The following is a 27055-nucleotide window of genomic DNA, read 5'->3' on the forward strand; positions in this document are numbered from 1 at the left end:
GGAGGGAGGGGAAAAGAAAAGGAGGGAGAGAGGGAGGCAGGAAGGGAGAGAGGAGTCGGGAAAGAAGGAAAAAGAATAGGTGACAGTATATCTTAGATGTGAGGAAGGGAGGGAAGGAGAGAGGGAGGGAAAAAGAAAAGGAGGGAGGGAGGGAGGAAGGGAGGAAGGAAGGAAGGAAGGAAGGAAAGTAGGATAGAAGGAAAGAAGGAAAGACAGGAGGGAGGGAGGGAGGGAAGTAAGACATCATATAACAGAGAGGAAGGAAGGAAGGAAGGAAGGAAGGAAGGAAGGAAGGAAGGAAGGAAGGAAGGAAGGAAGGAAGGAAGGAGAATAGCTGACAGTATACATTAGAAGTGAGGAAGGGAGGGAAGGAGGGAGGGAGGGAAGATAGCATATAACAGGAAGGAAGGAAGGAAGGAAGGAATGGAAGGAAGGAATGGAAGGAAGGAAGGAATGGAAGGAAGGATGGAGTGAGGACAGCATATTACAGAGAGGAAGGAAGGAAGCAAAGAATTATGGAAGGAAGGAAGGAAGGAAGGAAGGAAGGAAGGAAGGAAGGAAGGAAGGAAAAAGAACATGACAGTAAAATGATGAGGATACATAGAAGGAAGGAACAAAAAAGAAAAGCTGACAGTATAAGTTAGAAGTGAGGAAGGGAGGGAAGGAGGGAGGGAAAAAGAAAAGGAGGGTGGGAGGGAGGGAGGGAGGAAGGAAGGAAGGAGTGCATATGACAGTAAACTTGGAAGGAAGGAAGGAAGGGAGGGAGGGAGGGAAGATGGAAGGAAGGAAGGATGGAATGGAGGGAGGGATGGAGGGAGGACAGCATATTACAGAGGAATGAAGGAAGGAAGCAAAGTAGTATGGAAGGAAGGAAGGGAGGGAGGGAGGAAAGGAGTTGGGAAGGAATGAAAAAGAACAGATGACAGTATAAGTTAGAAGTGAGGAAGGGAGGGAGGAAGGAAGGAAGTTATATCCTGCAGAAAGTGGAATTTTCCCACTTACCAAAACCATGAACCACCTGTGCTCTGAGAAAGGAATCTGGGAAGGAGCTAAAAGATAAAAAAGTATTTGTTTAATTAATGAACTGTGGAAAACTAACGACTATACCCTTGAAGAAGAGCTAACAGACTGATAAAAGGGAACATCTTGGCACCAAAGACTGGATGGTGGCCAGAAAAACAACAAGTCTGATAAAACTGCAGTAACTGGGTGAAAGGTAAATGCGGCAAGGGGAGATTGCAACCACCGACTCAATTCAGGACTGAAAAGCCTTGCCCCCCCCCCCCCCCCCCCCCGAAAGGAGCACGCGTGCTAATTTACATAGCAAGCGAGGCTAATTTAAATACAGTAAACCAATAGTGTATGAAATGTTAATCACTAACCAATAAGTGTTTATACTAATCATGTAGCACAATAAGTATGCTGTGGAACTGCCACCTAGCACCCATCTATGCTCAAATATGAAGGGAATAAAATACCTCAGCTCTGTGTGTTAATTGGTGTCTGCACACTGGGCTAACGACCCCACATTTGGGAAAACAGAAGGAAGGAAGGAGTGCATATGACGGTAAAGATGGAAGGAAGGACAGACAGTATATGACATTTAATGTTTAAGGAATGAAGAAAATTAAGAGGTTTTCACTGTTATAGCTCCATCTTGTATATTGCCTTAGCCTTAGTATCGGATGTATACCTGGCTTCTGAGAATGGGGAGGGGAGAGGAATTGACAAAGGTCTGCTGTTTAAACATATTTTTAAAAGATTTTTTTTTTAAGCCAAGCTTGATATCTGCCAGCTTCTAACCAGGCAACAAGTTTTACTTCTGGTTCAAGGGCTTTAATATAGTTTCGGCTCCAGTCTCATAGTTGTATCTACAGTTTTGTTAGGGCTATTAGTATCATTGTGTGGCTGAATTATAATCTGACACTCTGTCTCAAGAGTATTTAATATTTTTGAGAAATGTTAGGCCTGGGGGGGGGGGGGAAGAGGAATCTTTTAAAATCTATTTGCTTTCAAGAATCAGTAAATGTAAAATTTGCGGCTCACTGGATTAATTTCTTGGGCCTTTCTGGTTTTATCCTTATTTCACACACACATACACACATGTGCGCACACACCTTTTTTTTTCTTCTGCCTTTGCCATAGTGTATAAAGTCCTTTTGAGACACATAGGAGTGATGTGTATACTGGATTAGCAGTATGAAAGGAAGACACAATAAGCCTGCATTGTTTTACTTCCTTTTCATTTCTCACGCCTATATCTCTAATAAATTTGTTGCTCCTTCAGTGTTTCAAAGAGGTCATGTTGTTCAGCTATTTTTTTCTGCAAGATCTGATGGCAGAGATCATGAAAATGAATGCCCTGCTTTCTTCCAAATGCAAGAGTTGAGTTATATCGTTACACAGACTCAGTGTTGTCTGGATTTTCTACAAACTTTTCAGCTTAACTTTCCCCCTCTTTGTGCACATTGAAGTTCTGTAAGTGGCAAAGCATTTTTTCAGAAAAGAATCTGTTTTGAAGATGACTTTGGTTTATAAAACTAAAGCCCTTTGTGGAATATGACAAGGTTTGCTAGAGCTGGGATATCCTCCGCGTTTTGGAACAAGAGGGCTGCTTCTACTGCTGCTGTCCTTCGCAGCTGCCCAGGCACTTGGATTGCCCTCCCCTGAGACTCTGCTGCCATGCTGGAGGAGCACGGAAACTTGGTGGCTCTGAATTTGCATTTCTCCGCAGCCCTCTGCAGAAGAAAACGGTTGTGCTCCTGGATTGGTGCTACAGAACCCTCATTTGCTCCTTTGTGGCATACAGAACAGCTTTTCATTAAAGGAGATCAGGGATAATTAGCCACATTATTTTGACAAGTTGGTTCGAGCAGTTCTCTTTCTTCCAGTGTTGAGGAGAGGGAGAGAGCAAGGAGTGAGCAGGGCTTGTTTCATGTTACTGGGCTCTTTCCCAAGTGCAGGCACTCTACAGAGGGGCTGTCCTGCAGAGTGGCTCCTTGCTGCACACCGCTACCACTGGACTGTAAAACCCACATGCAAGGTAGCGAGTAGGGCACTCAGTGGGTGGGGCATTTATTTAGAGAAATGGAGAGGTTTAGGTGGCAGATTCAAGTAGGTGTGCTGCTCTGCAAAATGCAGGGAAGGTGCTACCTTGTGACCTTATTTAATGCCAAAGCCAATGTAAGGCAGGTATGTGGAGCATAGGGCTGAAGCAGACCTGTGCCCTTGCATGATGAAAATGTGTGAGAGGCAAAAAATTGAAAGGATACACAAAACCAGTCTATTTTCCTGCAAGTTGGTTTTGTTCCCTGTTCTGCCATGCTCAGCTCTCTCCTAGTCCCTAACAAGTAAACCGAAGGGTACGCACTTAATTTCAGTGTTGGTTCTTTATTAAGGAAATTGGATGCTCATGCAGTACAATCTTCTTGGTGGCATGGCCACAGGCAATGGGCAACCTGGAAAAATGTATTAAAATAAAATCAGTGCTACCCATTATTAACCTCTCTCAAATTTGATCCTTCATCTGGCTGGGGGAAGTATGAAGCTCTGCAGTATTAGGGGTTATAATGCAGTACCTTTGAGAACAAAGGTGACCTAAGTAAGAGGTGGAGCCTTACAAAATGAAGTTATTTGTGTATGACCAAATCCCTGAGATTTTTGTATGCCAGCTCTGGCTGTCCAAGCATTGGGAGGACCAGGTATAAAGGATTTCAGATTGCAGCCACTCTAGCCAAGGAGACACCTTCACAGGCTTTCACCCACAGAGCAAGTCTGACATACAAAATCTGTGGGATCCTTGCGAGTTGTTGAAGCTAGAAAAAAAATCCCTTAGTGTGGAAGAACAGTTCTGGGTACACAGCCAGCAGTGCTTACAAATCTAAATAAGGGCAGATTGATTAGGAAAAACATTATCGCTAGGAATGTAGCACTCAGGTATCAGCTATGAGACAAACTGGGGGCAGCCACAGCTCTGACCACCCAAGTGGAGACTTTTACACTGACACTTCTTCCTTAAGGAAAAAAGCAAAAAACAAAAACAAGGTGTGGTGAGTTGACCCACCCCCTTGCCACATACACCCAATAAACAAGGCCAATTAAATCCCTGCAGTAATTCATCTCTTGCATATGCTAAAAAAAAAAACCCAAACCCAACATCCCTCCAGACCACAGGGAGAGAAGGAAGATTAAGATAGCACTTGTTAAATTGAGTCTTCAGATCGAGTTTTGGAACCAAGAGCAAGAATTTAAGTGCACTGGTCTATTTTGTGAAGCCCTGAGATGTCAGCCTAGCAGGCAAGAGGCAGGCAGGGAAGGTCTGAAGGCTCATGGTACTTGAAGAGACAGTCTTCTATGGTTTTTGAGGCTGAGCCAAAATACCTGTCCACCAGTCCCTTCATTCCCTGTCTCTCAGTCCTGCTACCCTATCAGACCTGGTCAGGTTGAATGGGAGCAGGAGCAATGGCACATTGGTTCCTAATGAGAAGCACAGTTATTTTCCCTAAGCTGAAACTTGAATAAGAGGTGGTTGACTGCATCTTAGGTGTGGATTTCATCCTCTAACTGAAACCAGCCTCTGGCTCCCTTTAGGTTTCTTTCTCTCATGTTTGTGTATGTACATGTGTGTGCTGCTCCCAGCAGTTTTCCTGGAGACAGCTCAGTAAGGAGCACAAGGCCTGGCCTTCAAAGATGCAGATTTCCCTTGAAATCAAAAGACTACAGGGAAGTGTGGGAAAAAGTAGGGGGGAGTGGGAGAAGGGAGAGGAAAGGAAAGAGGATCCCCCACTGGTGACAGTGACCCTGGAAAACCCCTGTCAATGGGTGCCACTATGTAATTTCACAAAAAGACTCTCTGCACAGGTGGTGAGGTGCATAGGCAGCTCCTAGCGCTGGGGCTTTGTGGCTCGCAGCCCTGCCGGGGGAGACCCACTGCCGGTGCACAACTTCTGCAAAACAGCCCCCCACCAAGGGAGGATGGCGCTGGCAGTACCCCGGGGCTCGGGGGCTTTGTCCACGGCTGAATGGAAAGGTGCCCGGTGCCCGCGGGCTTGGCGGTCCTGGCGTGGTACGGGACACAGTACCGGAAGAGACCTCCTCCGAGCACGTCCTGCGGCCGCCCCAGCAGCTCCGGCAATGCTGCCCGCTGCGCGGAAAGAGAGGGGGCAGCGCCCCTCCGCGCCGCCCGGCGAGGTTGTCCCAGGCTCATTCGCACGTTGGGTCCGATCCCGTCTCGTCCTGTCCCCCCGTCGACTTTTTTATCTTCTTTTTTTAAATGAACACACACGGGCTTTAACCGCGCTCCTTCGCTGCCGCGCAGCAATTCCCCTGCTCGGAGGCAGCTTCTAAAGAGCCTCCCCGGGCCAGGCGCGGAGCCGCGGCGGGCGAGTTTTTCCTCTGTCCTCCGCGCGAGTGCGCTGGGAGGTCTGCCCGGGCCGGAGCCGGGCGCGACGGGGCGCGGAGTGGAGTATCCTCTGTGCTGTTCCCGCTTCCCGCGGCTCCCCCGGGTGCTAGTGCGTGCAGCCCCGAGGCTGGACGAGAATGCGCGCAGCTGTAACGGCAGCAATTAATGGCTGATTCGCAATGAACAGAGACGGGGAGGAGCGGTGCCAAAAAAGTAAACAATCACGTATAGTTTAAGAAGTGTTTAGCGCGGCCAGGCAGGCTGCGTTTCATTATTTTTTACACTAAAACATATTAAAATTGGCTATTCTCTGGTTTCAGTTTTAAAGAATGAGCCCTAAGTTGAAACAGGCTAGCTACTGTGCGGCTTTAAATCCCTCAAGTCATAAGCTTCCACTGTGTTTTTCTAACTGGACAGGGTGTTTTTCTTGCAAGGAACTAAGTCACCTCTTTAGTTAAAAAATAAAGTCAGAGTGAGAAAAATCTGGCACTTCCTACCGCAATATTCACCACCCTGTCATTATTTCTGCAAGCCTGGGAATTCAGCTTGGACCTCCCAGTGTTTGTTGCAGCTTGAGTCCAAGGTGCCCCTAAAAGGATTTTCTTTTAAGGGCTTTAGAAATCGTTTAATGCTGCTTTCCTCCCGTTTCCCCCTCTTTTTTAAAAGAAAAAAAAAATCTATATATGGATCGCGAGAAAGTTCTGGGCATGTATTTGTCTAAAAGCATCCCGAACGAAAAAAAAATCTTGAAAAGAAAATGAAGAAGAAAGGAGGTATGGAAGTATTGCATGCAAAGAAGGCTGGATCTCTTTAAGGCTTCCCCTGAAGCTGGCGATGCACACACAAGGGTTGCCTGCCTGGGTGGTCTCTCTAATTTGGTGAGCTGTTGCTAAGCAGCTAATAATAGTCATGTTTGCTGAGTAATTTCTACCCTCCTCGAGCCAATCCGCCTCGTAGAAACCCAAGCCATCTAACAGCCCTAGGGGCGGGATTTCAGCTCTTTTTTTCCTCCCTCTCTCTCCCCCCCTTCCACCCCTCCTCCTCTTTATCTAAATGGAGGGGAATCTTTTTTTTTTTTTCTTCACCTCATCTTTTGAGCCGAGAGGCTCTAGCTCAGTCCTGCCGCGCACGCGCTGGGGAAGAGCGCCAGGCAGCCGCCCGCCCGCCGCCGCGGGGGAGAGCGCGGAGCCTTGCCGGCCCCGCGGCTTGCGGGTAGCACCCCGGCGCTGAGGCAGTATGGTGCAGCGCGGCGAGGCAGCGCAGCAGCAGCAGCCCGCTGTGCCGCTGCCGCGCCGCCGCCGCTGAGCGCCGCAGCGGACAGCGGCTTACCGGAGGCAGCGGCGGCCGGAGGAAGCGTTTTCAACGGGAGCGGAGGAAAGCGCGGCGGCAACCGGCGGGGGGGGGGGGGGAGGGCAGGGGTCTCGCCTGCCCACCCACCCTCCCTGGGTGTGGGGAGCAGCCGCAAGCACCTCGGGGACCACACGCGATGTGGCAATGGGAGGCGCGGGGTGCGACTCGGCAGGAGCGGCCGCGGCGGCAGCCACCGCCCAACGCCCCGCGTGAAGTGGCCGCGCAGCGGCGGGGGCAGCAGCAACAGCCGCCCGCGGTCTGCAGCGCCGCCAGCACCCCGCGGGCCTCGCCGCGCTTCGCGGGCCACTACCGGGCTCCAGGCCCCGCCGCAGCGGCGGCAGCAGCAGCAGCATCACCAAAGGCAACTCCCTCATCCTGCCGGCAGCGGCGGCAACATGGCCTCAGCCGTTAACGTGTTGGAGCCAGAGACGAGCAGCGATGCGGGGGGCGGCGGCGGCCACCCCGGCCGGGCAGCGAGGAGCGATAGCGGGAGGCGGCGAAGGACCGGAGGGAACCAACGCGCCGCGGCGCACGACCGGGAGTATCTGCAGCGACCAAGCTACTGCGATGCGGCGTTCGCCTTGGAGCAGATCTCAAAGGTGCATTCAATCTCTCAGACTTTTTTCAGAGATATAGATACATGCTAATACTATTATTATGGGGGAGGTGTTTTCTCGTGGGGGGTGGAAGGAGGAGATGGAAATGAAACAGCCACCAATAAAATGCTGGGAAAAAGAGAGGGACGTCTGTGACTCTTTAGTGCGGGAGAGTGCTTTCCTTCCCTTCCTTCTTGCACATGCTTTCCCTGGTGTGTGTTTGTGCTGCGGAGTGCTCCTCTAATTAAATTTCCCGGAGACAGTTTTATCTCCCTCCCGGCCTCCCCCGTGTAGTTTGTGGCACGCTCTGGCTTTTCCTCTCCCCTCTCCGCTTCCTTTGCTTCTCTCTATTCCCTCGTAGCACTCTGCAACTTCATTAACACCGGTCTCTAACCGGAAAAGGGGAGAAAATGAGCAGCTGCTTTCTTGGCAAAAAGTTGTGCTTTTGCGAAGTTCTCCACCGAGTGCCAAAAACACGACTACGCTCAGAGAGGGGTTCTCATAGTAGAGAAAGTTTGTAACGTTTACTCCAGCGTTCGGAGGAAAAGTGAAAGTCGTAAATAAATTACTACCTTAAATCTTCTGTGCAGGTCGTACTGAGTCCCTCCGGCTCACTGGCTTTATTGTTAGCGTGGAAACGCCGGGGGTGCAGGAACGCGCTGGAAGCCCGACTCGGGGAGGGGAGGGGGAACGGTCCCAACCGCTAATGTCTGCGAACCAAAGAATGTTCAAAATAAACAGCCTCGAGAGACAATGCCTTTCTGCAAAGAGCATTTCATTTCGTGGAGCAGATTTTTAGGCTTTGTAAAAAGGGGAAAGGCAAAAAAAAATCCATGTGGCTGCCCTCTTCCGTTCACAAATATTGTCGTAACTTACAGATGGCTGATCTACTTCCTAATTAAGATCGTACAGTGTCTCTAAACTCTATGGAAACTAATTGCTTATGATCTTACAGCACTGCTCACCACGTGGATCATGCATTTACTACAAAGTTGTGCTAAGGGCTGGGAATGGGAGAAATGGCAACAAATTCCTACAAAGTAGTTTTCTTTCACTATCGACATTCCCCCCTCCCCGCCATCAGCCCTTTAGAGGTCTAATGAGAACAGGAAATGGGACTTTTTTTTTTCTTGACATGCTTGTTGAGATTCATTGACATAAGTTATTTCTCCCCTAGAGCCGTGAATCTTGCCAGCATGAATGAGTGTGTTGCAACCTGAACTGGTAGTGATGACTTGAGTGCAAGACAGTGATGGGCAGCTTAGGCAGGGAGCAGACACACACACACACTGTCTCGTTTATACAGATTTCAAGCAGTAATGGAATCCCAAACCTGTGTGGTGGTTTAGCAATAGGACAGTTACCAGCAGGTACACATCTTGGCCTGCAGGAATACTTAATGGTGGTTGCAAGTTGCTCAGCTGAGCTATGGGGTGAAGGTCCTTCATGAAGGACAGCATTACTGTTCTTACTCCAAGGGACACTGTGAGGATATGAGCATTTATGTATAAATAACTGTTCTGCTTGTGTTAGTGCTTGGAGGAGGTCTTTCCCCATATACTCTCTTGATTCGAATAAGTGTGCCTTGCCTGTGTCAGTGTCTGCCCCAGCTTCTTAACTACTAACCTTTCCTTGCCTTGTAGGGGAAAGCTACTGGAAGAAAAGCACCGCTGTGGCTGAGAGCAAAGTTTCAGAGACTATTATTTAATCTGGGCTGTTACATTCAAAAAAACTGTGGAAAGTTTTTGGTTGTTGGCCTTCTCATATTTGGGGCTTTCGCTGTAGGATTAAGGGCAGCAAATCTTGAAACCAACGTGGAGGAGCTGTGGGTGGAAGGTAAGTCTGAGATCCCCTTTTTTCTGATGCCATCCCTCCCCACATTGCCCCTTCCACCTCAGGAGCTGGATAAAAAGAGATTGAGTGTTGGAGACTTTAAGAGTGTGTGCATGCGTGTGTATACATATGTATATAATAGACCTTCATGCTGAGGAGGGCCGGCTGACTGTTTGGGGGCTGGGCTGGTGGCCAGGGGAAGCATACAAAGCACTGGCTGTGCCCAGCGCTATGGTGTTTTGTGGGGCTCTGTGAGGCTGGTGAACGTGAGTGTGTATAGGTTGGGAAGGGGTGGGCAGCAGGGCATGTGGCTCCGGGCAGCACATACCACTTCACCACCCACGGAGGGCTGCAGGACAGTGGGCTGTGCACTCTGGGTGAGTACCTGGCCTTGTGCCCAGCTATATCGCTTGTCCACCCTCCAGCCCCTTTCTCCAGACAGGAGGGCTGCTAGCAGCGGTGTCTTTCTGGCCCTGCTGCCAGAGACGGGAGGCTGTGCTGCAAGGAGGCCCCTCCGCCATTTTGTGAGTGCATATGCCCATGGCAGGCCATGAGGAGCATGGCCTAGAGGGGTGGGTGTCTGTGTGTGGTCCTGGACAGCTTTCAACTGTGGGGGAGAAAAATTTGTCTCAAGGTTTTTTAAAAAAAACAAACAAACAAAAAAACCCCAAACAAACAAACAAAAAAAAAAACCAAAAAAAACACCTGCTGAAGTGAAGTCGGGCCTGGCTGGCCCAGAGGCTGTGGCTGGGCAGCCAGGTGTGGGGTGGCCATGGGCACTGTCCTAGGCCAGAGGGGAAGAAGTCCTCCAAAACCAGCCAAAAGGTTCACCTGTGTTGCCTTTGTGTTGGTAAGCACCAGTGTAGGAAGGTTGCTTTGGTAAAGGAGAAGAAATTGTATTGGGAGGCTGGGGGTTTGTGTACTTCCTTTAGAAATAGCCCCACCCCAGCATGCTGTCGGGGGGGGGGGGGAGGAGGGGAGGGGGGGGGGGGGGAGGAGGGGAGGGAGGGGAGGATGTGGAGTGGCTGCTTCCCTTGAGGGCCTGGATGCAGTCAGCATCACTGCCCTCCTGCCCGGGGGCCTGCTCAGGGTTACTGTAGTCTGAGATGCATGACTCCAGGTTGTAATTTTTTTCTTTTCAGGGAGAAAATACTATTTACTTAGCATCAGATTCCTTCTTTAGCTGTGTTGATGTAAAACCAGACTGACTTTGTTGACAGTGGTAGTTACTCTGGATTTATGTCAAAGTAGCTTGCAGCAGAATTTGGCTTATAAAAGTTAATACAGAAAACTGCATAAGTAATCATTAGTAAATACCTCTGTGTGTTGAGAATTTAGTGCTGAGTGCAAAGTTACCAGCTATTGTCAAGGTGGTCTGTCTTGATCTGTGGATGAGTTATAGCATATAGGACCAGATTTTATCTTTGCAGATGACAGCCATATTGGTGTCAGGATGAAGTTCATGGATCATTTAGTGAGTATTGTTATTTCTATTTTGAAAAATAATGTGCTACTAATTGAACTTTTTTGGTACATGTAGTTGAGGAGCCCAAAATACAATGAAATTAGCCCCCACAGCCCAGAAAAATAGAGCAGGCACTGCAGTATCCCACCCATAGGCAGAGATGTACATTCAGAATCTGTTCTGGTCATTAGGTGCTGTGTACCTTAATTACTAATGCAAACAGTTGTGAACATTCTTTTTTTCCTCAACATTTTTTTCTTAATTCCTTGTGAGATTGTTGTGGCAAAGTTTCTTTTGTCAATTTTTGCTCTTACTTTTTTGTCTCTGCCTTTTTATAAGTGTTTGGTAAATAATGTTTGATTGCAGTCCTATCCAGCACTCGTCCCTGAGGTTTATTATCCTGATATTACCGGGGATCGCTTACTAGGAAGGGTAGTCCCATCTTATGCCACCTGCTTTTCCTGACAGTTTAATAAAAGAAACCGCTTGCTGACACCACCTGTGTGACTGGCCTAGCAGTAAAAATGCAATTCTCAAGGAAAAAAATCACAGAATGGTTGAGGTTGGAAGGGAAGCTCTGCAGGTCATATGGTCCAACCCCCCTGCTCAAGCAGGGCTGCCTAGAGCTGGTTACCCAGGACCATGTCCAGATGACTTTTGAATATCTCCAAGAAGGAGACTTCCAAACTGCTCTGGGCAACCTGTTCCAGTGCTCAGGCACCCTCACAGTGAAAAAAGGTTTTCTTATGTTCAGATGGAGCCTCCTGTGTTTCCGTTTGTGCCCATTGCCTCTGGTCCTGTCACTGGGCACCACTGAAAAGAGCCTGGCTCTGTTGTCTTTGCACCCTCCCTTCAGGTATTTAAATACATTGATGAGATCCCCCCCTGAGCCTTCTGTTCTCTAGGCTGAACAGTCCCAGCTCTCTCAGCCTTTCCTCATATGTGAGGTGCTCCAGTCCCTTAATCATCTTTGTGGCCCTTTGCTGAACTCTCTCCAGTATGTCCATGTCTCTTGTACTGGGGGGCCCAGAACTGTACATGGCATTCCAGGTGTGGCCTCACCAGTGCTGAGTAGAGGGGAAGGGTTACCTCCATTGACCTGCAGTTGGAACCTGTGTACAACACAGGGCAGTCCATGATCTCCTACAGAGGTCACCCCTGCAGCACACCCCACCCCACCCCAAACCCCTGCCAATTATTTCAACGCAGCTATTACATTCTAAATCATTGATAGTTCTCTGTCAAGTTCCGTCTTGAGAGGTATCCATGTTGATGCTCAGGGTTGATGCTCACTGCTGAAAAGCTCATGCATCAAAAGAGTAACTTAAGTATTTAAAATTCCTCTTTCATCTTTAAGAGTTTTAACTTAGTGAAACTCTAGTCTAGAATAGTGTGAATATTCTTTGGTCACTGATAAGGTAAAGGGTGAAACCTGAACTCATTGAAAGCAGTGGTAGAACTTGGAATTACTTTAGTGTAGCCAGGCCTTCTCCCAGCATTTGTACAAAACTGTACCAGACAATGTACATGACAAGTGCCCCAGTCTACCTATTATGGGAAGGGCAAGAGGAGGATCTTGTTCTATAGAACTGGCACCCCTTCTAAGTCGTAAGAACGTGGTTCCTTTTGCCTTTGAAACTTCAGAGAAGTTTAATTTACTTGAGGTTCCAGAAATTTAATCTTCTTTATTATTTCCAAACTTATCACACTGTGGCTAATATCTGTGCCAGAATGTGCACTCTAAATCCTTGTTTGGAAGGGTCTGTTTCCTTTTCTGTTGGAACATGTACGCTTAGACAGGGCACTGCCTTGGTTGCACCATTTCTTTCTTCCTCTCTCCTGAGCTTTGAGTGAATTCCTGCACCCTGGGGATTTTGCTGGTTATGAACAGGTTGAGATGGGCATTTTTGTAGCATCAGAGAGCTTGGAGATTTTGGTGCATAAATCCAGGAGTGAAATAGAACAGTTGAAAGCCACATTACTTTCTTGTTCCCTATGCCACTGCTGTTCAGCAGGAACAGAGGGAATGTAGGTAAGCAGTAGGGCTGCCTCAGCAGTAGGGCAGGCTGCTGCTGGAGTTGTGGCGCCATGTGGAGGTGTTGATTTTGTAGAGAATGGGCCTTCCTTTCTCATTATTCCTCAGCGGACACTGGGTTCAGACAAGAGTGAACTCTAAAAGCCATGGACACTCAAACTTACTTTCAACAGAGAATGCATTAAGGAAAACTCCTCACCCTGACTCCATCTATTTTCATGATTTATTTTTTCTGTGGGAGGAGATGGTCTAACAACTGTTACTAAATAGCATTTGTGGTGGCTCCTCAGAAAGGTAGTAATACGCACAGTGTATGCATGTAACAGTTCTTGACTGCTCAACAAATTTAAATGATATTACATGCAAATGAATGTTTCGGTTATGCATAACTGTTAGGAGGCTCCAAAATATGACAGCTTCCAGGTGTATGAACTGACTGATTCCTTTGTTTAGATTATGCTACACAGCAGATGCCTAGATTAGTGCTGGCTGGACAAAGCTATGGGAGATTTGTCTGGTTTCCACAATGCCACATTTATATTTCATTTGGATTTCTCCTTCAAAGCTGACCTCCCTATGACTTGTTGGAGTTGTGTCCACTGGGATGCTAATTTTACCATGTCTGCAATTGCTTTCCTTTTGGTGTCTAATGGAATATGTTCTCATCTTGATACTCATGGATTTCTATGCATGACTCTTATTAACATAACAGTGAATTATGCACTTCAACCTATGAGCAGTCAGGTAAAACTGTGCTTGCAAAGTTTTCTGCCCCACAGCTAGCTATTTAAGAATATTCTGATTGGTTAAAATACTGTTTTGGTTATAGACCTTGCTGTACTGTTCCTTGTCAGGCTTTTTCTCCTGTGTATAGAATTAAGTTCAGTCTTCCAGCCTTTGCACAGTGTTTTTTCTCTCCAAAGATGATGATGTGGCTATACATGGTCCTAGCTGCTCTTTTTGGAGTTCAGTAGGAGCTAAAGTGCAGAATTTTACTGAGCAGTTCATTATTCTTTGTCTACCCTACAGTTGTATGTATTTCTTCTTAATCTTCCTTATTTATCTTCAATATGCCTTTGCTTCTCTTCATTTCTCTAATCACTTCAGTTTTGTACTATGTAGGAAGTCTTTCCCTATTTGTGATTGTTAGTAACTATCTGGGAAAACCTGAAGAAGACAGTAAAACTCCTTAATGGCTAAGTGACAGTTCTGCAGTAAGGAGTGTACTCTCCTGTCAGAGTTTAGAAAGATATAGATACACAACTTCTGCTATTACTGGCAGAAACTATGAGTTTCTACTGCTGATGCTTTACTGAGGGAACAGATTTCTGAGATGGTGCCTCACAAGAGAAAACTCAGTGCTATGGAGTATGATTTGGAGTCTCCATCCTTGGAGATATTAAAAACCTGGCTGGACACAGTCCTGGACAACCCGCTCTAGCTGACCCTGCTTGAGCAGGGGGATTGGACTAGATGATCTCACGAGGTCCCTTCCAATCTAAATGATTCTGTGATTTCTGTATACTGAAAATGCATAGTATCTTATAATAGCCACTTTATTTCTCTGCCCATTAATCAAGAGGGAGAACAGGAAAATGTTTGGCTCCTGTTTTGCATGATCTATGCTATTTATTTTTCTGTTTACAGTATGCTAAATATGAACGATGAATGCCAGATGTTCATCCTTGTTGTTCATCCAGTGATCTTGACTTGTAATAATTTTGACCCATTGTGTATTGCAGGGTCTTACTAGAAATGGGTGGAATGGAATTACAAGGAATGACTTTGAATTCAGAATTTAAAAAAAAAATTCTTCTTAGCTGTGTAAACTTTTTTTTTCTTTAACAGGAAGGTTTAATAACCATAAATACAATTTATTTGCTATTTTTTTCTGTTATTTTTATTCAGCATCACCTCAGTTGCTGTAACCATCCTGAATTTGGTAGAAATAGCAGTTTTTGGAGATAAAAAACCCGTTATAGAAACTGCTGACCATATATATATTTTCATGTATGGGAAGATTTTAATTTTGTTTAGAATGAATGTCTTGGCTTTAACTTTTGCTTGTTTCTTTGAAAACTTAGTTGTTTCAGTCTTTGAGCAAAATATGAGGTAAGGGAATGAGGAAAAACATAACCTGACTCCTTCTACAAAGATGCTGTTCCTTTAGAGAATCCTACAGAACTTAATTCCAGCTTCAAATATACAAATTCGTTGTATATTTGAAACATCTGTATATTGCTCATGTGCAAGAAAAAGCTGATATTTTAAAGCACGTGCGTTGTTGTGCACCTGTATACCTGAATCTGGAACTGAGCCCTTGAACTATAATATGGTCTTCATTTATTAACAATAAAGAAACAGCCTTCTCTTGTTTACTAGTCCAATGTATTTCTACTTTTCAGTCAGTAACTGAAAGCTAAGTGCAACAAAGTAGAAATGAGCACTGTTAAGTCAATGTGTATGATTCCACTCACCCCCCACCCCCAATCATTGCTTGAGGGCTTCTGGCCTCTAGCTCAGGAATCCTGCCCAAAAATGCCAGATGTATTACATAGTCAAGTATTGCAATGTAGTGTTCTGTGCCATGAGATTGAGGTGGTCCATCTATTAAAAAAAAAGAAAAGAAAAGAAAGGGGGAAAATCCACACACTGAAATAGACGCAGTAGTTGTAGTGTTATTTGTGTGTTTGGCTGCACAGCCTGTATTTTGGAGCTGAAAGAGCAAAAGTAAATTAGTGCTTTGAACTGGCAGAAAATAACTGAAACAGATTCTAGAAATCAAGATATGGCTTGGCTGAGTCTGCTTAATTTAGTGAAACAGGGATGTAATATATAAAATATTAGAGAAAAGTAAAGACCTTCACCATGTATCATAGAATCGTTTAGGTTGGAAAAGACCCTTAAGATCATCAAGTCCAACTGTAAACCTAACACTGCCAAGTCCACCACTAAACCATGTCCTCAAGCACTACGTCTACCCGTCTTTTAAATACCTCCAGGGATGGGGACTCAACCACTTCCCTGAGCAGCCTGTGCCAATGCTTGACAACCCTTTCAGTGAAGAAGTTTTTCCTAATATCCAACCTAAACCTCCCCTGGTGCAGCTTGAGGCTGTTTCCTCTTGTTCTATCACTCATTACTAGGGAGAAGAGACCGACCGCCACCTCACTACAACCTCCTTTCAGGTAGTTGTAGAGAGCAATAAGGTCTCCCCTCAGCCTCCTCTTCTCCAGGCTAAACAACCCCAGCTCCCTCAGCCGCTCCTCATAAGACTTGTTCTCTAGACCCTTCACCATTTTCGTTGCCCTTCTTTGGGCACACTCTAGTACCTCAATGTCCTTCTTGTAGTGAGGGCCCAAAACTGAACACAGTATTTGAGGTGTGGCCTCACCAGTGCTGAGTACAGGGGGATGATCATGTACTCACACACATGGAAGCAGAGTGGACAAAGGATGGAAAGTAGGGAAGGAAGAGGCATAGGGTTCCTCTTGACCTCATGCTGTGTAATGGAAAGACTGAGTGTGTTACTGCACCTTTTGGATATAAACATTGCAGAGCTGTTCTTATTTTTAATTAAATATCCTTTGGTGTTTATTAACAATTAATTATCTTCCAGTGTGCTTATCTTCTTCAGATTCAGTAGTGAATATAGGAGGTTTATTTGCATATTTTTCCATTTTGTATATGAACGTCATTTCATATCACTTAAAAACTAGTTGAAAGGAGATTCCGCAAATCTGACCTGAAGGGGAAATTGCCAAGGGTGATGCAATGATCAGATTTACCTTTGAGTTATTGCACAAATCTCTGAGTTGCTGTAGCTTCCTTGGATGTGTGTAGAGGGGAAAGGGGTTATAGGAAGTTATTTGTATGTGATAAATTATATTTAAATAGCTACAGGAATGTAATCCCAATGCAGATCTGAGTGTAGTCTCCTTAGTGAGATAGCCAGAAGAAAAATAAGCTTTAGGAACTCATTTAACATCTTCCTTCCTGCTGACACTATGATAATGTAAAAAACCTACCCATTGCAACTTTAAATTTTTCTTTGTAAGTTACCTTTTCTATAATGGCAAAAAGAGTACAGTTATTTAAATGAGATATTTTCCTGTACTAGTTTTCCTGGAGGGTGTTTCTTGTGCATTTTTCTTGTTTGATTGTCCACTTGGGCCTGATTGTGATTTCATTTACACTGGTCTTATTCTACTGACCTCTTGAGGGGAAGTTATTCCTCATACTCAGAAAAGGAGCCCTTGCTGTTTAGAAACTGATAATGTTTAAGTGGTAAATAATAGAAAATATGATGCTCTAGTGCAAGTTATTAAGACCATGAAACAAAATAAACCTGAAATGTGTTTATTATGACTTTTAACTGTAGATAAAAGCTAGCAACTCGAGAGAATTGTGATCAGGCCTAAACATAGAATCATTAAGGTTGGAAAGGACCTCTGAGATCGAGCCCAACCGTTAACCTAACTGCCTGGTCCACCTCTAAACCATGTCCCTAAGCGCCACATCCACACATTTTTTGAATACTTCCAGGGACTGTGATTGCACCACTTCCCTGGGCAGTCTGTTCCAATGCCTAACCACACTCTCAGTGAAGAAATTTTTCCTAATATCCAACCTAAACATCCCCTGGTTCAACTTGAGGCCATTTCCTCTTGTCCTATCACTTGTTACTTGGCAGAAGAGACTGACCCCCACCTCACTACAACCTCCTGATACAAAAATTCACGGATGCTTCTCCTCACAGTCTGAATCTCCCCAAGGGAGAAACAGAGTATTCAGAGAGTCCCTGAAATGAAACTCAATAGCAACGAAGTTACTATTAAGCAGGTATTCTTTATTGCAGCACTGGGGATTCTCCACCATGAGCGCTCCACCGATCTGGTAGACTTTCAGAGATTATATACTATAAAATCCTACATATTCACAGGATTTCCGAGAAATCATTTACATAAACATGATATTCCCTGGAACTTATTAACATATGCAAATGTCCGATCTGCATGCGCAGTCGTCTCCCGCGGTGGTCTTCAGGCGGTCTTTGGGGGTCTTCAGATGAAGGCTCGTAGTCTTCTTCCCTGTGTTCGCTGATTGACCTTTGCTTCTGTGCAAACTCAGTCCTAGGATCACGTAAACGGTGTCCTTCAGGGCTGTTGTCGTCATTCTTTTGTGACCTCCTATCTTCCATGTATTTGTTCTCCCAAGGCCCAGTTGTCTGAGATGGGATCATCCTGGAGCCCCCTTATCTTACAACCATTCTAACTACTCCCTAAATCACAAAGGCCTTTCTTTTGTTTAGGTAAGTGACTAAGATATTTAAATATCCTCCTTGCCCCTAGGCTTTTCAGGAGGCATTTTGATGCAGTGGCTTTGTCTATCTTGGCTTTAACCCTTTCACTCCTTTCAGGTAGTTGTAGAGAGCAATAAGGTCTCCCCTCAGCCTCCTCTTCTCCAGGCTAAACAACCCCAGCTCCCTCAGCCGCTCCTCATAAGACTTGTTCTCTAGACCCTTCGCCAGCTTCATTGCCCTTCTTTGGACATGCTCCAGCACTTCTATCTATCTAGCTCTTTCTAGAGATTTGGGGAAATAGGATGACCTTTTTTATTCCTTTTTTTTTTTTCCTTTTTTTTTTTTTTTTTTAAATAAGATACAGTTTCACATGGCTGGCAAAAGAAATCTTTCCCCCTTTTTGTTTCCCACACCAATTGATTTATCATTTTGCTTGCAAGCAGACTTAGAATGTTAGGGCAGGAACACACTCTCTTTTTTTCTCGTAACTTTTTTGTTGAGGACCGAAACCAGTTGACTTGAATAAATTTTTCTGTGGTCTGAATGAAGCCAGCAGTGTGGAAAAATCTTGCCATTCAGGTCCATCTGAATGTACATTTCAGCCACACAGTAAGCTGTATTGGTAGGCAGTGGACTGCTAAATACAACTATTTTTCGCAGCAGAGCGTTAGACAGGTGATTAGCATAATTAGCACATAGTAGGCTATACATATGGTAATGTTAAGTGTGTAAATGCCAGCTGCGGTGTAAAATTTATGTCAGGGGTCAACAGGGCTGTGCGAAAGTATTGTGTTACAGCTGCAGGTCAAAGCCTCCATTGCTTTACCTTCTTTTCTCGTGTTGGTTGAATGTGCTAAACCGAAGAGAAAGACAGGCAGAAATATAACAGATAAGGCTTTGCACAGAACTGGGCTGTTCAATCAAGAGGGACTGTTCTTAAAGAAAAAAAAAAGAAAAAAGCCTCAAAACTACACACACACACACATGCAAAACAAAAGTTCCCCTCTTTCACTATAGATTTTGTTTTGCATCATGTAGGCTACAAATGTGTTGCTGTCTTTGTGTGATGCCCTTATGATGGGAGGAGGGGTATCTTTGGGGAGAAAGGTAAGAGTTTGGTAATTGTGCTTTAAGGAACAAAAACAAACAAAAAAATTGAATTCTGCTTCTCCTTTTTGCATTCCAACCCACAATGTCTTTTTTTGTCTCTGTTACTTATTGCACTTAGGGTCTAGGAATTAAATAGCCTTGAAGGTAACAGCATTATATGTAATAAAATCTCAACAGTGCAACAATCTTCAAGTTGCATGACTGGTTTTAGAATAAGTGCCAAAAGTTCCTCTGTGGTTTTGTGTGTGGGTTGTTACACTTATTCCCCAGGTTCCTCCCACCTCCTAAGCCACTAAATTTTTTTATAAATTTAAAATTACTAATACAGGTTTCTTGTTTTAAAGTAATACAGCATTGAAGTGTATATATCTTTTTAAACAGCTGATGGAGAAATCCATAAATTTCTTTGTGGACATAAACTGTTCATTCATATATTTCATATTTGCAACTTTTTTCTTTTGTATTGTTTTGTTCAGCTATAAGGAGTGGTGGTATTGACAGAATATAGTTCCCACCACACTGACCTTGTGATGAAACTTCCTCACAGCCACAGGGAGTCCTTATGAATCAACCCCTAATCCAGCTAATCCTGATGGCAACAAAATCATGAAAGTGGTTCCTGGTGATGTGTGTTTCCCCGCACAGATGCGGAGAGAAGGAAGTGTTAGAAATAAATCAGTCCAGAGCGATGTTCTTCACAGTCTGGGGGAGACTGTGTGTGAAGCTGGGGGCTTCCATTGTGTTCTGCCCCATGCGGCCTCAAGTGGAAAGACAATGTAAGGAGGGCTCGCTGTATAATGGTGAAAATAGTGCTCAGTGCTGAGAGGTGATGTCAACTCCACAGAAACTGAGAGAAGGGAGCTGGGGTTAATGTTATGCAACAAGCTGAATGCACTGATAGAGAGCGTATATTGCAAGCACTGACACTGTCTTTATGCGGATTTTAGGAGGTCTTAACTAATTGTACAGAAATTGGTTTAATAAAATCTCTAGTATTTTATGTGTACTTGCTACAGCAGGGACATTTTTACTCCTATTTCTAGAGATTCTAATAATTTGGGTTTTAAAGGGAGAATAGATCATTTTTGCAATGTGGTAGGATTGGTAGTGAAGTAAAATTATCTGAATGATCAGGCTAGCCAAAAGTAGAAAGTAAAGATTGTTTTGTGGGGTTTGTTTGTTCATTCATTTGTTTAACTTTCTTTTCCAGTTCTTTGTGTTTTAGAATAACCTTAGACATATGGTCACACTCTCAGTATATCTGACAGGAATCTCTAATTACATTCATACACAAAGTCAAATGTACTCTTTACTGCTTGGTGTAAATAGCAAGCAAATGAAGAGAAATGGGCCTCTTGACAGATGCAGCACTGTCTTGGAGCTGGTGGCCAGTAAGAAATATCGAGATGGGGGAGCCATGACAGGCAGCAGGTTCAGTGCTTGGGGGAGCGGTGACCTGACCTGATTGTGTCCAACAGTGAGAGCAGTTTTGCTTCAGTGCAAAACCATTCAGAAGGAAGCTGCTTAGGCGACAACAGATGGTACAGCAAGCAGCTAGTAGGGAATACTTGGAAGAAACTGTACCCTGTTTCATAACATGTTCATTCCTTTCATTTTTCTATATGTTAGTTTTGCTGTCTCCTAAAAACATCATTTAGGAAATGGTATTCCCTAAAAGGTTCTGGATAAATAATTTGTCTTGACTGTTTTCTGTTCCTTTAAAAATTTGTATTCAGATTTTGTGCTACTCCATATACAGATTAAATTTGTGCCATCTCAGGAGTACAGATGAAAAGGCTTAAAAATGCTGCTTTTAATCACACAGGAAAACAATTACATATTTGAGGAAAGGGCACTGAGAGGTTAAATGAAAAGTTGGATCTCAAGGAAAACTGACATCTATGGAACAACACAACAAATTGTTTTTAATGTATTACCTAGCAGAAGCTCTTAGTCAAGTTAAAGTATGTTAAAACAATTATATTCAGATGTTTTAAAATCATTAGGTTTAGACCTTGAAGCCCATTGCATACTTTGCTCAGCAGAACTCCTGGAAACTTTAGAGCAACGAAGCTGGTGAAAGGTCTAGAGCACAAGTCTTATGAGGAGCAGCTGAGGGAACTGGGGTTGTTTAGTTTGGAGAAAAAGAGGCTCAGGGGAGACCTTATCACTCTCTACAACTACCTGAAAGGAGGTTGTAGCGAGGTGGGTGTTGGTCTCTTTTCCCAAGTAACAAGTGATAGGACAAGAGGAAATGGCCTCAAGTTGTGCCAGGGGAGATTTAGGTTGGATATTAGGAAAAATTTCTTCACCGAAATGGTTGTCAGGCACTGGCACAGGCTGCCCATGGAAGTGGTTGAGTCTCCATCCCTGGAGGTATTTCAAAGATGTGTAGACGTGGCGCTTAGGGACATGGTTTAGTGGTGGACTTGATAGTGTTAACGGTTGGACTTGATGGTCTTTTCCAATCTAAATGATTCTATGATTCAGTCATTTTCAGTATGATTGAGGATTTTGGCCCGCTGTTAAGAATGCATGAATGTTTTCTTAAATTACTGAAAAGTAAAAAAAATTGGCTTTGCTCCTCAGCTGGTGTAAGTTATCATAGGACCATGAACTATTAGAGAGTTACAAGTCTATACTATCTGTAGACCTTGATTTCCAGGAAACATCAGAGTCTAGAGTCCTTTATTTCTTTGCTGCCTCACCCAGAAAATTCTATAGTTTGGCTTCTCTACCAAAAACTGTGGCTCAGCTCTGACCTGAATGGACCATGTCTTTGGAAGAAAGGATACTTTACTCTCCATATCCATTCATTTCGCAATCTCTTTGTTGAAATGGTCAACAAGGATACCAATTGTGATGGTAGCTCATGTTCTGTTACCAAGGACATGTGTCCCAGCTCAGTAAGCAGCTACTGAGTTTTATGTTTAATTGGAACGTTTGAATTACATGTACAAGTTTTGTCTGTTTTGTATTCTTGCGATTTTCTTGCTTCTTATATTTTTTATTCAGTTTGTACAGTTCTTTTTTTTTACTGCACTTTCTCAACCCAGTTTCTCAACCCAGAGGCACCAAGGAAGTGCATACAAAGTATATAATTAATTTTTTAACAATAAATCTATTTTACCTCATCAGAAATATAATTTTTCTGCCTTTAGGTAATACAGGTGCACACGTGTAAAATAAGCTTTTATTTGATTTTTAGAAATAAAAGGTTTTCACCCTTAAAGTTGCAGTGTCCCAATATGAGGTGAGGCAACTGTTGTTGGACTGCCTTCCTGAGTCTGCAGACAGCTTTGTGTCCTTGTCACTGCCCTGAACTTTGTCAAACTGTGACAGAATGAAAACTGATCTTTGATGTCTGTTTTTATTTTTGCTATTTGTAACCATGTTAGCATTGATGAAATTTGTAACAGCAACATTGGAGTCATCCCCAGCATGTGTGAGGAATGTAACATATCATATGATGGGTTGGGAAATAAAAAGCAGTCTTTTGAAGTGCTTTGGTGTTTTCTGTAACTTTATTTTATTTGTAGCAGACAATCTTTTTTCCCCTCTTTTTTAAAGCAGAAATTAAGAATCTGACATTATCTAATTCTCGGTGTGACAGAAATGGTTGAGATGGTCATATTGATTTTCCTAGAAGCCAGTGGTGCTAAAGAGAGATTGGAGGTGGCTAAATCTTCGTATTGGGATATGATGACATTCTAGGCAGATGATGTCCTTTCCCTGGACCTTATCATGGGGGGGGGGGGGGGGGGGGGGGGGGGAGAGTGTAGTGTCCATCTGGATGCTGAAAAATGAAATGGTAGAGTGCAGGCTGTCTTAACTTGGGCAAGCACAACTGTTGCCATTACAGGTGAACTATGCATATGTGGGTATGTGTATTAAACAGAGTAAGTGCCATGCAAGAGAACCTAAATGCAGCATGAGACTTCTGACTGTCCTTAGTCCAGTGCTAGCATAGATCATGTTTAATTACATGATAAAGATTATCTTTTTTCATTGAGCTGTTGCACAGCCCATTCAATGATTATGCACTCTCTTTAAGACATCGATTGCTTACTATTACATTCTGGCTCCTGTAGCTCATCATTGCTAACTGATGTGTTTGTGGGGTTTTTTTGATAGCTCAATTTCAGGCACACCCTATTAAGCCTTTATTTTGCACAATGAAATAAGTGAGCGGAAAAATCAGTGCAGGTAGCAAAAATGTTGTTAGAATATAACCCTGATGGACTTGTGAGATCTGTCCTTAACATTGTTAGAATATCAGAACATATGTGATAATATCTTACAATCAGTAGTTAATAAATTCAGAGACTGACCATGCAAACCAAAATCAGTTCTGACTCTACAAGTAAACAGCATTTTAAAAGTTTTAAGAAGCATACATGCCAACTAGTCCTGTTTCTTGTGCTGAATAACCTTACATTTCAATGAAAGCATTTTGCAAGTCTTCCAGGCTAGCAGTTTTACCTCTGTACTCTGCCAGTCAGACCTAGAGAAAGTATTGTTTAAAATAATTCTAAGGAAGGTGCTGTCTTACCTGTTCTTCTGTTAGGAAAAATCAGGTTGCTAACTAATACTGTCTGTGTGTGCAGAAAAACTATATTCTGTTGCTGACAAAGAACATGATGAGCAGCGCACACAAGCTCAGACATCCAAAAGAACTCAAAGACAGAACTTGAGAGCAACAGGAAGCTTTAAATCAAAAGGCCATTATTTTTACATGCCCAATAAGAGGCAGGGTAATCTTCATAACCTGCCAGAGAACTTAAACTCTTGTATCTTGATTTCTTTTTAGGAGTTTTCAATCCTGTGTGATTAATACTTGGCTGTTATGTTTTGTTGTCATGAAGTATGTGCTCCTTTATCGATACAAATGGAAATTGTCATTGATGTCATTAAGTATTGCCTTCTGTTATGTGACACATATAAACTTTTCTAATCCTGGTGCACACTTAGGACAGGGAGCTGAAGCTGTGGCTGTCTGGTTTATCTGCATACCATTGTAATGGACTGAAACTACTTTTGTTCTGCTGTTTTTGAGAAACACCAGTATACACATGTAATAGAGATGGTATATAGGAACAGTACAAAGAGAGACTAAGTGAGGAAGAGGAGTAGAAGGAAGCCCTTAACAGCAAAGTTGAGAAAGACATACTATGTACAAGGCTGGGAAGAGATGTGGAATAATGGAGACCCTTCCTGGTTACCGTCCCTGCAGGGAGAAGGTGTTGAATGGAGAGAAGGCAGGGTGCCTGTAGTTTCCCCATGGGCACTTGCCCACTGTGGAGTGCTGGGAGGTGGCATGGCGTAGGAAAGGCTGCATAGTCTCCTTGCAAGTCCAGATTGTTTTTGTCTTCCTCTGCACACTGCTGCTTTTTGGCTTGGATAGCAAAGGTTAAGTCTCAGATGACTGCATTGGGGTATATTTCTCAGTCTTTGCTTTTATATGGTTACCAAGTCATGAAGGTGGTGGTGGGGATTATTTTATTTCTCTCTAGTCCCATTCTAGTGATAACAGGTATCGCAAATTGCAGATGTTGCCTGCATTGGGCATTGCTCAAGCAGTAATGGAAACATTGTAAGGGCCACTGATCTACACATCTGATTTATCAAAAAGGGTCAGTATCCTTTGGACAGATGAAATTTATGTGAGTTGTCCATTACTATTAGAGGTATGATTTCAGTGCTTTGAGTTGTCAATGCAAAAACGTTGGACCAGACTGCTCTAATGATACACATTTGCAATACTGGAAAAATGGAAAATGTGGTCTCTCTCAAACAAAGTGGAAGTGTCTTCTTCCCCCACCCCCCCAAGTGCTCAAATAGAAACACCTTAAGGCCATAGTCTTTAGAAGGGGGATTCTCCTGAAAATTTTGCCCTGTTTAGGCACCTCAAACTGATCACACAAAAACTGAGGCTCCAAAACCAGTAGGTACTTTTGGAAATTTTGGCTTTGGTTTCTCAAAGTCTGTCTTCCATGTTGGTGGGCAAACACTTTTATCCTGAGTGTTTGGCTCCCAGGAATGTTCCTTTTTATAGAGAGCTTGTTCTCTGTTAAGCTATTTGTAGTGCAGTTGTACGCAAGGTAGCTATTGAATGGTTAGTAAAAGTAGTGTTCATATAAAAAAAAATAAAATCACCTCAGGCTATATGTTGCAATTCCAGTAGCTTGAAATGGAACATTGTAAGGTATCCTGAAAAAGAAATAATTTCACTCCTTGTGAACAACTAGACAGCAAATTAAAAAGTAATTACTTTGGGCTGTCACTGGATGGCCGAGCCCAGAGAGTGGTGGTGAATGGAGTCAAATCCAGTTGGCGGCCGGTCACGAGTGGTGTTCCTCAGGGCTCAGTACTGGGGCCGGTCCTGTTCAATATCTTCATTGATGATCTGGATGAGGGGATTGAGTGCACCCTCAGGAAGTTTGCAGATGACACCAAGTTGGGTGGAAGTGTCGATCTGCTGGAGGGTAGGAAGGCCCTGCAGAGGGACCTGGACAGGCTGGATCGTTGGGCCGGGGCCAACTGTATGAGATTCAACAAGGCTAAGTGCCGGGTCCTGCACTTGGGTCACAACAACCCCATGCAATGCTACAGACTTGGGGAGGAGTGGCTGGAGAGCTGCCTGGCAGAAAAGGACCTGGGGGTGTTGGTTGACAGCTGCCTGAACATGAGCCAGCAGTGTGCTCAGGTGGCCAAGAGGGCCAATGGCATCCTGGCCTCTATCAGAAATAGTGTGGCCAGCAGGACTAGGGAAGTGATTGTCCCCTTGTACTCGGCACTGGTGAGGCCGCACCTCGAGTACTGTGTTCACTTTTGGGCCCCTCACTACAAGAAGGACATTGAGGTGCTGGAGCGTGTCCAGAGAAGGGCAACGAAGTTGGTGAAGGGTCTAGAGAACAGGTCTTATGAGGAGCGGCTGAGGGAGCTGGGGTTGTTTAGCCTGGAGAAGAGGAGGCTGAGGGGAGACCTTATCGCCCTCTACAACTACCTGAAAGGAGGTTGTAGTGAGGTGGGTGTCAGTCTCTTCTCCCTAGTAACAAGCAAGAGGATGAGAGGAAATGGCCTCAAGCTGCGCCAGGGGAGGTTTAGATTGGATATTAGGAAAAAATTCTTCACTGAAAGGGTAGTCAGGCATTGGAACAGGCTGCCCAGGGAAGTGGTTGAGTCCCCATCCCTGGAGGTATTTAAAAGATGGGTAGACGTGGTGCTTGAGGACATGGTTTAGTGGTGGACTCGGCAGTGATAGGTTAACGGTTGGACTCGATGATCTTAAGGGTCTTTTCCAACCTTAACGATTCTATGATTCATTGCCTCCTTTAGGATCAAGATCTGCTAGTATAGCAGAGGTCAAACTTAATTCTAAAACTACACAGTATGAAATGGATGGAAGTTTCTAGTAGCAGGTTCCAGAGTTTTTTATAAGCATGTTAATGTAAGTGTTGAACATTAATTGTGAGAAAAGTACAGGTAAGAAAATTACATTTGAGGTAGAAATGAGTACATGAACTGAATGACCCAATAAATTCAAAATTCTTAGTAAGTCAGTGGAAATCTGTCAGTCAGAAATTGTGCCAAGGAAAATTATAAATAGAGTTTCATACTTGTGTCTTTGGAAGGTACATCACTTATTCCTTCAGGAAATTTGCAGATGAGGCCAATCTGAGTGATAGAGCTGATACACTTGAGGGATGCCATCCAGAGGGATCTTAACAAGTTTGAGGAGTGGGCCCATGTGAACCTCATGAAGTTCAACAAGGCCAAGTGCAAGGTCCTGCACCTGAGTTGGGGCAATCCTCAATATCAATACAGGCTGGGTGATGAATGGATTGAGAGCAGCCCTGCAGAGAAGGACTTGGGGGTACTGGTGGAGGAAAAATTGGACATGAGCTGGCAATGTGCGCTTGCAGCCCAGAAAGCCAACCATATCCTGGGCTGCATCAAAAGC

The 27055-nt window shown here is 44.3% G+C and overlaps 1 protein-coding gene across 1 annotated transcript in view; it reads left to right on the top strand.

Moving 5' to 3' along the window:
* Positions 1-7007: 7007 nt before the first annotated feature.
* LOC309601547 (protein patched homolog 1-like) overlaps positions 7008-27055 on the top strand; it is a gene marked incomplete at its 3' end in the record, with an annotated part of 32265 nt that continues 12217 nt past the window's right edge. The window contains exons 1-2 of the mRNA XM_082334598.1: positions 7008-7350; positions 8991-9183. Of these exons, the coding sequence (XP_082190724.1) occupies positions 7147-7350; positions 8991-9183 (397 nt within the window). The 5' untranslated portion in view covers positions 7008-7146. The remainder of the gene's footprint in view (positions 7351-8990; positions 9184-27055) is intronic.

The sequence above is a fragment of the Platalea leucorodia genome (genome assembly GCF_965183815.1).
Source record: "Platalea leucorodia genome assembly, chromosome: W".
NCBI classification, from domain to species: Eukaryota; Metazoa; Chordata; class Aves; order Pelecaniformes; family Threskiornithidae; genus Platalea; species Platalea leucorodia.